Source organism: Echiichthys vipera, assembly GCF_963691815.1.
Source record: "Echiichthys vipera genome assembly, chromosome: 12".
Lineage (NCBI taxonomy): Eukaryota > Metazoa > Chordata > Actinopteri > Perciformes > Trachinidae > Echiichthys > Echiichthys vipera.
In genome coordinates this window covers 24,242,132-24,254,038 of record NC_139837.1, presented here as the reverse complement: position 1 = coordinate 24,254,038, position 11,907 = coordinate 24,242,132, and the positions used below count along the sequence as shown (strand labels likewise).

The 11,907-nt window shown below is 40.3% G+C and overlaps 1 protein-coding gene across 1 annotated transcript in view; it reads left to right on the top strand.

Moving 5' to 3' along the window:
• The first annotated feature begins 2,042 nt into the window (after positions 1 to 2,042).
• The window catches only part of syne2b (spectrin repeat containing, nuclear envelope 2b), a 164,918-nt gene continuing 155,053 nt past the window's right edge, over positions 2,043 to 11,907 (top strand). The window contains exons 1-2 of the mRNA XM_083924627.1: positions 2,043 to 2,099; positions 9,563 to 9,689. Of these exons, the coding sequence (XP_083780753.1) occupies positions 9,602 to 9,689 (88 nt within the window). The 5' untranslated portion in view covers positions 2,043 to 2,099; positions 9,563 to 9,601. The remainder of the gene's footprint in view (positions 2,100 to 9,562; positions 9,690 to 11,907) is intronic.

The following is an 11,907-nucleotide window of genomic DNA, read 5'->3' as shown; positions in this document are numbered from 1 at the left end:
GGGAGGCGCCCAGGGGGCATCCTTACTAGATGCCCGAACCACCTCAACCTGCTCCTTTCAAGGCAAAGGAGCAGCAGCTCTACTCCGAGCCATCCTCACGAATTGCTAAACTTCTCACCCTATCTCTAAGGGAGACTCCAGCCACCCTCCTGAGAAAACTTATTTCAGCAGCTTGACCTCGTTCGACCTCGTTCTTTTGATCATGACCCAGCTTTCATGACCACAGGTGAGGGTAGGAACGAAGATTGACCGGTAGATCGAGAGCTTTGCCTTCCTGCTCAGCTCTCTTTTCGTCACATCGGTGCGGTAGAGCGACTGCAACACCGCCCCCGCCGCTCCGATTCTCTGGCCAAACTCACGCTCCATCGTCCCCTCACTCATGAACATGATCCCGAGGTACTTGAACTCCTTCACTTGGGGTAAGGACTTATTCCCCAACTGGAATAAGCAATCTACAGGTTTCCTGCTGAGAGCCATGTCCTCAGATTTAGAGGTGCTTATCCTCATCTGAGCCTTTTCACACTCGGCTGCAAACCGATCCAGTGAGTGCTGAAGGTCACTGGCGGACGATGCCATCAGGACCACATCATCTGCAAAAAGCAGAGACGAGACCCTCAGCCCACCGAACTGAAACCCCTCCCCACCACAACTGTGCCTCGATATTCTGTCCGTGAAAATCACAAACAGGATTGGTGACAAAGCGCACCCCTGGCGGAGGCCAACCTCCACCGGGAAAGAATCCGACTTACTGCGGAGGATCCGGACACAGCTCTCGCTTTGGGTGTACAGAGATTGGATGGCCCTCAGAAGTGCCCCCCTCACCCCATACTCCCGCAGCACCTCCCACAGTATCTACCGAGGGACCCGGTCATATGCCTTCTCCAGATCCACAAAGCACATGTAGACTGGATGGGCATACTTCCGGGCCCCTTCCAGGATCCTTCCGAGAGTGAAGAGCTGGTCCATTGTTCCACGTTCAGGACGGATTTGACATTGTTCCTCTTCAATCTGAGGTTCGACTATAGGACGAACCCTCCTTTCTAGCACCTTGGAGTAGACTTTACCAGGGAGGCTGAGTAGTGTGATACCCCTGTAATTGGCACACACCCTCTGGTCCTCCTTTTTAAAAAGAGGAACCACCACCCTGGTCTGCCACTCCCTTGGCACTGTACCAGACTTCCACGCAATGTTGAAGAGACGTCTCCACCAAGACAGCCCCTCCAAACCCAAAGCTTTCAGCATTTCTGGACGAATCTCATCAACCCCTGGGGCTTTGCCACTGTGGAGTTTTTTGACTAAGTGCTCCTTCCACCGCTCGATTACCTCATCGGCTGAGGTCACCAGCGTCCCGTCCTTACTGTAAACAGCTTGCTAGCTAATGTGACGTCACATATGGTCTCTTATGTGGTCTATTGAATTAGTTTTAATTAGCTCTTCAAGTCTCTTCTGCAGTGAAGTTGTTTATATTCTCCATCCCTCGATTTTCAATCTTTGAATGAACTTGAGGAAACCAGAGTTGCCACTGTGCACAGGATTGCTATTATTATTATTATTGTTATTCTTATTGTTATCAATATTGTTATTATTATTATTATTATTATTATTATCGTTGTTGTTGTTGTTATTATTGCATAGACATACTCTATATGTAAAGTGTCTTGAGATAGCTTTTGTTATGATTTGGGAATATTAATAAAATTAAATTGAATCGAGTAAGAGTTGCGCTAAACTGGAGGAAAGTTTTATTTTGTGTTTGTGTGTGTGTGTGTGTGTGCGTGCGTGCGTGCGTGTGTATGTGTTTGTGTGTGTGTGTGTTTTCGTGTGTGTTTGTGTGTGTGTTGGACCCTGACTGCTTCTATATTTAGTCTCCCAGTGAGCTTTTTTTGCTCGGCACCGGTATGGCTCTGGCTTCTCCGGTGACCGTGCGGCCCGGCCTGGAGCTTTGCAGACTGCAGATCTGTCAAACTGCGCCTCAGGTTTCATCTCCACCACCAACTACTACAGAGCCATATCTTCTCTTCCACACTGGGCTCGTTATTGGCTGGACCTGCATCTGCGCTGCAACTTCCATCTGCCCCCCAATAACTATTTTGCTGCATGTAAGTAGACTACAGGCAACTTTTAAAATGTTTTTTAACGCACTAGAAACTTTGGAATGACAGTTGTAGAGAATGCATTGGCTCTTGACTGCGTCCAGCTGTAATTGAGCCCAGGTTGTTTTCGCTGCCATCCCCGTGTTTCCTCTTTGTCTTGCGTGTTTTTCAAGGAATGATTTCTCATTACAGTCTTGTTAAACCTGCAGGGCAACCGCTTATGTGCTTTATTCAAAAGTCCTCTGGTCCTCCTCAAGGACTCATTATACAGCTCAGCTGAACTGATCTGAAAGCAGCCTTACACACGTGTTCCCTGCTGCTATTTTTGGGTCCCGACAGCTTCATAACAGCAACACTATCTCACATTCCTGCAGGCGAACAGAGCGCACTTTGTAGCACTTGATAATATACATCAGTAATATAAAAAACTGGTCAAAGGTGGTAAATGAAAATACTCATTCTAAATGTAGAGATTAACGTCATACTTATGTTGATGCTATAATAATAGATGATTAGTAGTATTGTATTGTGCCTCTGGAATTATTGCATGGTAGTATAATGTATTTCTTAAATATAACGACATGTTTATATTATTCTGTCCAAAAAGTAAACTATTTCAATTTAACTTTAAATCTTTAACATTTTATTACATCACAATCACTTGCTTCACACATTGTGTGATGACGGCTTTAACCTCCTTGTTCCAGCTTTATACTGTATGTACCATGATCTTCTCCAAAGCGTCTCTATATGATTTTGGTATAGGCTTAGTGTCCTGTTGTCAGTGGGCATACACTCTCTTCATGTGTCTTCAGCTCCATGAACAAATACAGAGATTGTGCTTTGGCCGGAGAGCCCACTAAAACATTTCTATAGAAATCCACAGTTAACCGAGATGAACAATACTGACACAACCAACTTTGTAGATGATAATTATAGTGACATGAGAATAATTCTGCTAAGCACACTGGATTAGAAATACATCGCGGTATGCATGGTAGTTTGACCTGGTTTGATTGGTGGCATACCGGGGATGTAAAGGTTAGAGCAGCAGGCTGCTGACCAGAAGGTTTAAAGATAATTCAGGAAAGGCTGGTTAGGGAGGGACCTTTCTGCAAAAAACAAAGGAGTGGCGTTTGCATTGTTTCAAAAATATACTCCCTGTGTTTTTCTGTAGGGGTTTAAAAATCAATTATCTGATTAAAATCTTCATTTGAATGATCTTTTCATATGAAACTAGACCTAAGGAATCCATTGTTATCATGTCATGATGGCTTGTCAGAAAGGAGATTTGCAAAGTTGAACATTTGTAGCACTGTTCAAGTTCATGTTAAATAAATGAAGTTCTTTGGCGGCAAACATTGATGTGTAATTCCGGTGCAAAATCATCCCATGGTCTTTTTTTGGCAATTATATACATCAAATAAGCCATGGAGACATTTTTCTTTTTTCACGTATGAACTATTAACGGAGAAATCTGGGAGAATTGGACGTGGCTAACACTGGTTAGCGCAGGGCAGTAAGGTGAAGGCATTAAAACGGCTCATTGGGCTGCTTCCATTTGGATTGCTTTTGGTTATAGACTTGATTGGACTTGGCTATGAGAGGAGCTGGTACAGGGGCCAGTAGGTAAGTCTTTAAAAGACTCTTTAATAAACTCTGGGTTCACTAACTACAATGTTGGTGCTTTGTTTTCTGTGTAGGGACTCTTATCATGCTGCTGCAGAGGTTTGGTGTTATTTTGAGCAGTGTTAGTGGTTAAAAAAGACTTTTGAATGCCTTCACCATGCTGTCCCGAGCTAACCAGTGTAAGCCACGTCCGGCTGTTAGCGACTCTACAGGATTTCTCTGTTAACAGTTTATACAAATTACACTTTAATGTAACCATTATTTCTTTTATTTTTAATAATGCACCAGTTTTGAGGGTTCCTTGTCAGGCTCTTCTCATTCACTGCTCGCTCATATAACTATGAAAAGTATTGAACAAATTTGTCTTTAATCAACATGTTTATTACTGCAGAAATTACGTCCAGAGCAAAGAAGAAAATCAGGTGGCATCTCTAAACCTTAGTTGTTTTGGTGCCTAAAGTTAACCGGTCACGTGATGTAGTTTCACAGCGTTAAATATTTCTTAAGGTATCATGCAATTCCGTTTTAAAGTGTTAAATAGAACATCACATGTCATAAGATAGAATACAAAATATTGTGCATCGGTTTTCGTAAGCTATCTTATGAACCCTTTGATGAGAATACGTTGTCCAAGTACAATGTACAGAATTTGTCTTTAATGTCCAAGCAAAATTGTTTTTGTAAGTGAAATATCCCTAATCAAATTGAAATTGAATCAGATCGAATCATGCCATTGAGAATCGGAATTGAATCGATTAAGGAAATCAGTGGAGATTTCCAGCTCTAGTAAAATCCTAACTCGCATTGCTTTAAAATTAAAATATAAATTGTCTGTTTAACTCAAGCTCACCGAAACCAGATTTCAGTGACCTTATGGAAATGCCCAGATGTCTTGCATGTTAAAAACGACACTGCACTGAAAGTCTGCCTGAGGGACATTTGTCCCACATTCACCTCTGTGTTGTTGTCAGTGAAATGACAGCAGAGATCGCCTCTCCCTTTTCCTATAATCATATCGTCCAGGGTGTGTCTGCGAACGCTCTGTGGGACAGGTTCAGCAACACTGAGGCTATTGATTTATTGTCCATGACCGAGACAAAGAACACAAAGAGCTGCTGGAGACCATTTAGACAGAACTAATGAGAGAATGGTGTTGTTGCCTAGTGAGTCAGGGCATTGAAGATGGGTGGAAGCATCAGGAGAGAAAGTTGTTGTCGTTGAACCTGAAGCTGAAGGAATGTGGTCGATGTTGTTTCCACAGGTGTTTGTTTGCATGTAATGTACAAACTGAGGCTAGTTTTGTTCTATCCGTGTAGGTCAATTCAGCCTACTTCCAATTAATTCTGGACTGCTCCAAGAGGAAAATTACTATAGCCAGAGCATTAATGGTAATAATTAGAGTATAATTCTCCGATTTCAGCTCTCTGACAGTAAACTGAATATCTTTGAGTTGAGGACGTCATCCTGGGCTGTTAGGAAACACCGATCCAAATTTTTCATCATTTTCTGACATTTTATAAACCAAACAACTAATCGAGGAATCAAGATAATAATCAGCATATTAATTTACAATGAAATTATGCAGTGTTAGTTCAGCTCTAGTAATAAAGGAGCAAACGTTTTTTATTTCTGCTGTTATTTTCATTATATATACAGTTATACGTGGTGTCTGACCTCTCTGACATTTCTGCTGTGACTATTTTATGTGAGGCATGCATGAGGTTTCCAGACATTGTTCCTGCTCCTAATGCTTAGGATGCGTTACATGCCAAGTGTGACAAATAGATAAATATAGTTTCTTTTTTCCTTTTTGCATTGCTCACGAGCCCAAGAGGTAAATAAGGTCTCCAGCCACGGGTTAGCCTCGCTCCCTTGTGCACACAGCCCTGTTGAATTGTATGAAACTCAGGGGTTTTCAACCTGGAAAGTAGCAGTTTTCCAGTTTGACACTGTGATCATGTAAGCCGATTTCTTGTATTTTGTTTTGTTTTATTCCGACCAATCAGTATAAATTCACTTCTAGCTGCAAGCCTTGAGGAACTGGGGATATTTCTTTGAGTCATGCATTAGGAATCTGTAAAAATAATAATCCACATAAAATACCTGCTGTCAGGTGATGTGGACTGTTAAATCAGCTGACTTGTGGAGCTCTGAGGTGTGGATGTTGACTGATTAATGGCATCCCACGATCAAGTGCTGTAAATAATAATATGTGCACATCATCAGCTGGATACATACGTGTATAAATATATATCTAAAAAGCTTTAATGCTGGTTTTGTGGCCTCATGACGTCCCCCCTCCCTGTGCTTTTTCCACAACAGTGTGTGCGATGTGTTTCACTGCCCTCTGCCTTGTTGCTACAATTAGCGCTGACTGAAGAGACTTGTGACTTTGGCTCAGGGAAGCTGTCACAGTCTCACTCTCTGTTTCTGTCTCTGGCCCTGCTTCTGCTAACTTTCATTTTGCTGCCTCTTTTATCAGACATAACATTTAAAAGAAATACAAAACAAATAGAAAGTGCTTTTCATACAGGGATAATGCCAATAATCAAACACAATCTCACTCAGGTGAATGATCATATCACATTAATTTGAGCTAAAAAGGAGGTCATACCATGTATCTGACCTTCTTTAACATCTCAAATTACATAAGAGAGGACAAATGATACATCACTGAGAGTTGATTGCCTTTTCCTTAACCAATCTTGACTCGTGCAGTGGTGTATAACAACAGTTTCGTTTGTTTTTATTATGAAACTGCCCTCCTTTCCTTCAAGTGATATTTGTTTGAGTGCCATGACAGTGCCAGCCACCCTCCATGAGTTTTACTTGGACCCACTTCCTCTCCCTCCCTTTCTCCCTGTGACCCCTGTGCACTGACTCTCATCTCACCTCCCTCCGGTCACTCCGACTGCAGCTGACACGAAGCCTTGGGATAGCTCAGATGCCGTGCTATAGTGGTTTAACCCCTCCTCCACATACACACACTTCTCAGTATAGCATTTTAGACATAGATGTCAGCGTGTGTCCATGTGCACATACATTAATATTAGAGGGCAGAGGTCCACTTCTTTCATGCTTCAATTGTGTAGAGGTTGAGCTGCAGCATGGGACTAACCTCGGACAAACAGTCTGTGGAAATACTTCATGGTTTTGTTTCAGTGCGCTTGACACCCAGATGCCTTGTGACAAGTGGGTCAATTAAATGATTAAATTTGACATGTTATTAGGTTAGTATTTAATATAAAATAGCATTTAACTTTGTTGCCGGAAATTAGATTTATTTGATTTCTATTCTATTCTTCAGACGGACAGTTGCAAACATCTCGTGCAGAAATGTGATTATGCTTTCATAGAAAGGTAACTGATTAGGTTGTAGTGTTACATGTAGTACTTGTAGCCCACTACACATTTGTATATCTTGCACATAATATGTATCTCGATAAAGCATTTCCCTGGTAATTCAGTAAATATATAGTCTTTTTATAATAACCACATGGTAAAGCCAATTTGTATATACTCCTGTGTCCTGAAATCTAACATGTAACAAATGAAAAATGTGCAGTATTTTCTCATTTTATTAAGAACTTTAGTGCAAAATATAAACTCAAAACATTGCACATCAGATTCTCTGAGAACAATTGAGTGTGTATGTGCTTGTTATTATCAATTTCCATGATGTAATTGTGTTTCACAATATGATAAAATTCCAAAGAACCAGCCAGAATAATTTTCTATAGCTGACATTAAAACAGTGGATTTTTTGAGCTGGCAGGGTCTTTCTTAGGTAATGGCTTCTCTTATTTCAAAAAATAACTGTATGTTGGTGTTAATTCATCTGTTAAGTTAGCAAAAACCTTTTCTTCTTCAAATCAAATTTGAAGTTTCGTCTACTCATCAAGTTCTCTACAACGTAGAACCAGCTGTTATTTATGAACCGTTCCCTGTAACCGGCCGTTCTCCAGTCAGTGCTTAAGACTGGGAGTGACTGGGCGTTTGCACTTGTGGCTCCAGGTTCTGCAGCAGCCTTTCGTTACACATTAAGTGTGTTTGCGATTTTGGATTGACTCCGAAGTTGAAATTGCGCCTGCAGTGTCTTCTAAGATTGTCAAAAGTATCAACACCTCAATATTTTAAAATACCACATGTTTCAAAACACTATGATATCCATATTCAATAGTTTTGAAGCTTGAAGCTATATAAAAAAAGATTTATGATCTTATTCAGACACTGTGTACATGATGTTGATAAAAAAAAAGCATCCTATTTTGTGTGCCATGGTCTTTTATTCTTTTTGCCCTGATATCGAATGAGGTAATGAGTATTGTTTTTTTATACTAGCATTATATTAAAGTTTAAAATTCTAGCGATTTGACCACCTTTGTGTCTTAAATCTTTAATTGTGTAGACAGGCTGTATCTTTGATGCTGTTGTGTTGTTCTAGTGTGTGAAATCTGTCATTAAGTCTGCTCAGGACTGAGGTTATGATTAGCAATATCCCATAATACTTGCTCATAGACTTCAGCAAAGAGAACTGTTCTTGGATATCCATCTTTGCACTTGTTTAATGCTAAAGGGAGTAAAGCAAACAAAACGAACACTGACTATCTGATCTGATCTGACATTTGCTCAGCTCTTTCACCGTTTTATTTTAGCCTCACTCACCTGTCCGTTCTCCTAAACTGTCAGTCATGTTTGTGATCAGCACAAAAACACATTCTGGTCAAAGGCACCTTTATATTTTCCATGGTGTGATTTGTTTTAGCAGGCGGATTTGGAAAGCTGTCTAAATGTCACGCATTTTTCTCAGTTCACTTATTCATATCCTACGGCAAGACAGGACAAGACAAAACACAGCCCGACACCTTCAGCCATCACTCATTGTGTCACTGCTCCATTAAAGATGATAAACTCCCTCTGAACTGTATTTTAAGGTGTTTTCTGCTGGTTTGATGAAAAGCTCTCATGCAGGTACACGGATTTCTGTGTCTTTGAATGATGCGACTGCTAAACTCAAGGTCTCTTTTTTTCTTTCCTTTGTGTATCTGTGTAAACTGCAGTTATGGTCTTCTTGACTCCTCTGTTGCTTTTTTCGACAAAGATATTTCAATTAACCACAAACCTGGCACTTGGCTGCACGCTTCTAAATGCAATCAGTCAAATAGAGCAAAGGTCATTACTATATGCCAAAATAATTTTGTTTGTGCCTACTGTTAATGTGAGTTAGTCTGAAAGTGTTCAAATGCAGCTCTTAAATTATTACAATGTTTATGTTTCCACTACTGCTTCTACTATTCCACATGTGAATATGTTTTATGTTTTATTTGCAAATATTTGAAAAGAAAAGTCAGACAGAAAATATACATAGATATAAAACAAGTGTGCAGGTGAGGTAGAAACCCACCATAAAAGCAATATACAGATGGGGTGTGTGTGTGTGTGTGTGTGTGTGTGTGTGTGTGTGTGTGTGTGTGTAATACATACTTTTAAATAAAAAAATAACAATGTTAAAATAACAACACAAAATATCGATTAACCTGCATATCTTTTAAATTCCTAATAACATCGCAAATTATTAGCTGCTAATAAATAACAGCACTATATTGAAGACAACACAAAATGAAACACATTTCTAAATTATATATGGACAATCACTTTTGAAATAGATACCAATAAATATATCATATTTCTTTCTGTTGATTGTCAACTAGCAGAAATTGAATGTGGGTCAGCTTTAAGAGACAGAAAGGTTGACACAGTGACATCTAACCTTACGTTATACTTCACTTTTTAAGATTCACTGGACAGCAATAACACTGACTCTAACTTTTTTCTTTCAGAGCGGTGCCATGCTGCTGGGAGGCTGTGAATGAGAAAGCATGTCGTCAGACTTCTACTCCAGAGATGATCTGGTGGAGAGGGGGTTCATCCCCCTGGACATCGACAACGTCCACATGCTGCTGCAGGGTCAGTGCAGTGGCTCAGACCATTTTTTAATTCTGGTTGGAAGGATTTGCCACTTTATTTTTCAGTTTTAGGCTATTATAGCAGTTGTAGTGCTTTTATAGATTGGTCATTTACTTCGCTTTATCAAGCGTTCCAGCTGAACTGAGTGAAGGCGCACTGTTCCTTTGGAGAAGTCTGAGGTCATGCAACTGTAAAAAGAAAAGCCCCCTGTCTTAATTTCACCGTTTTATCTTGGTTCCTGTGGCAACATTATACCTTTTAAGGCTCAGTTATGCATCTCACTCAGGAGAGCAGTCTGCTGCTGCTGGCTCTGTCCTGTTTCACTTTTTTGTTTTGAGGTCATGCTTGGTTTAATCCGCTGAAACTGAACCCCTGCTCTCAGAGAGACCTGAGTCATACTGCTAAGAGCCAATCCAGAGGGAGACAGCAGGAGGGTGAAGGAGATATTAAACGCTTCTCGCTCATTGAGTCGCTGTCTCCCAGGGCGTTTTTGAACATTTAAAGCAAAGCTGTGATTGCGCCAGGGTCGTTTCATCCTGTTCTCACTGCCTGTACGACAAATGTCATCCTTCTTCAGTATTACAAATTGGTTTTAAACTTCATCTGTAAGATTTTGCGTTTGTTTTCTGTCTTTATGAAACTTATTTGGAGTCATCCATGGATATCTGTTCTTACTTAATGAATAATACTGAAACATTCATCAAGCCAAATTATTAATGTGTGTGGTACTTCTTGGTTTTGTATAATTGTAAATTGAATATCTTTGGGATTGTACGATTGGACAGATATAACAGGGTATTTGAAGACATCACCAGAGGCTCTGGAAAATTCTAATGCACATTTCACAATTTTTTTTTTTACATTTAAAAGGAAAAACAAGATACACTGGCCTAATGTTAGCATGCTAAAATGCTAAAACAAGATGAAAGTAACATACATCTCTACTGCCACAGAAGGGTTAAGATGCCCCTGTGACCCTGGAGGGTTGTGTTGTCTGGAGAAAAACATCCTGTGGGGTCTTAGCTCGTATTCTGTGACTGGATTATAACTTCTTACTCTTTGGTTCATGACATACATGGCATTTGCAGTGTAGCTCTCAAATTCATTGTTCACAGTCTGTGTGACATTTGCAGGAAAGTTTTTATTTCTGCTTGATCTCCAGTGTGTCATATTTCAGCTCTTTTGATGAGGCCTTCTGTTTGTGAGACCTGGTTCATTGTTTAAGTTGATTCTCTGGTGACCGAGGCAAGGTCACAGTGAAACACTGAAGCCGACAGCGTGGACAGGTATCTGCCCAGGAGGCTGTTAATCTGACACTGCTTCATCTTTTCTTTGTACCTGTCATAGTGTCACCAGGAATAGATGGCAGCGCAGGCTCTTGTCTCCACTTTGCTGTCTTCCTTTTATTGTCTCTCTCTCTCTGTCCCTGTGCAACTCTTTCTTTATCCACTCTTGCATCTTATATTTATTTTGTGGATTGCTTTGGGATGTTAACAACTCTCTGCCAACTCTTTACCACATTTTCTCTGCCTGTCTGCCTTTCTTTCTCTCTCTATGCAGCTACCTCAGTTCTTTGTCTCCTTCTCTGTGTTTGGGTCCATTCTTACAAGGTTCTCCACTGAACTGAACTATTTTTAACACGACTCCCTTAGTTTCTTCCTCAATTTTTTTTTTTTTAATTCAAAGCCTTGTAATTGTTTTTTCTAGCGATGTGACTTCCAAATGGTAGAATGTGCAGAATGGATGATGTAAGCCTAATGCCCCCATGTCCAGAACGCTTTTCTTTGTATTTCTTAAAGGGGTAATGATGATAAAAGGATGTCAGCGAAGAAAGCTCATACTGTGTGTAACTGTGAGTGTGGTCAGTGTTTGCAGCAGCAGGGTAAGGAAGCTTACTCTGTACTGAGTGCATGTAATCAGATTTTATTACATGATGAACGTGTTGCCCCGTCATGTCTACGTGATGGATCTTTTTAGGGTTCAGACTTGATGTTTCATGAAGACTTTGTGACAATTACTCCCCTTTAAATACCTTGTCATTGGTTATTGGTTACCCTGGTTATTATTGGGTGAAACCACTCCCATAATAATATTCATCCTCATCACCATCATAGCACCTTTCTTCCAAAGTGCTTCACATTGTCGAAAAAGTACAGTTAATGATAATCCAAGCATTAGTAAACCATCAAATTACAAAATTAGGAACATGAATACAAAA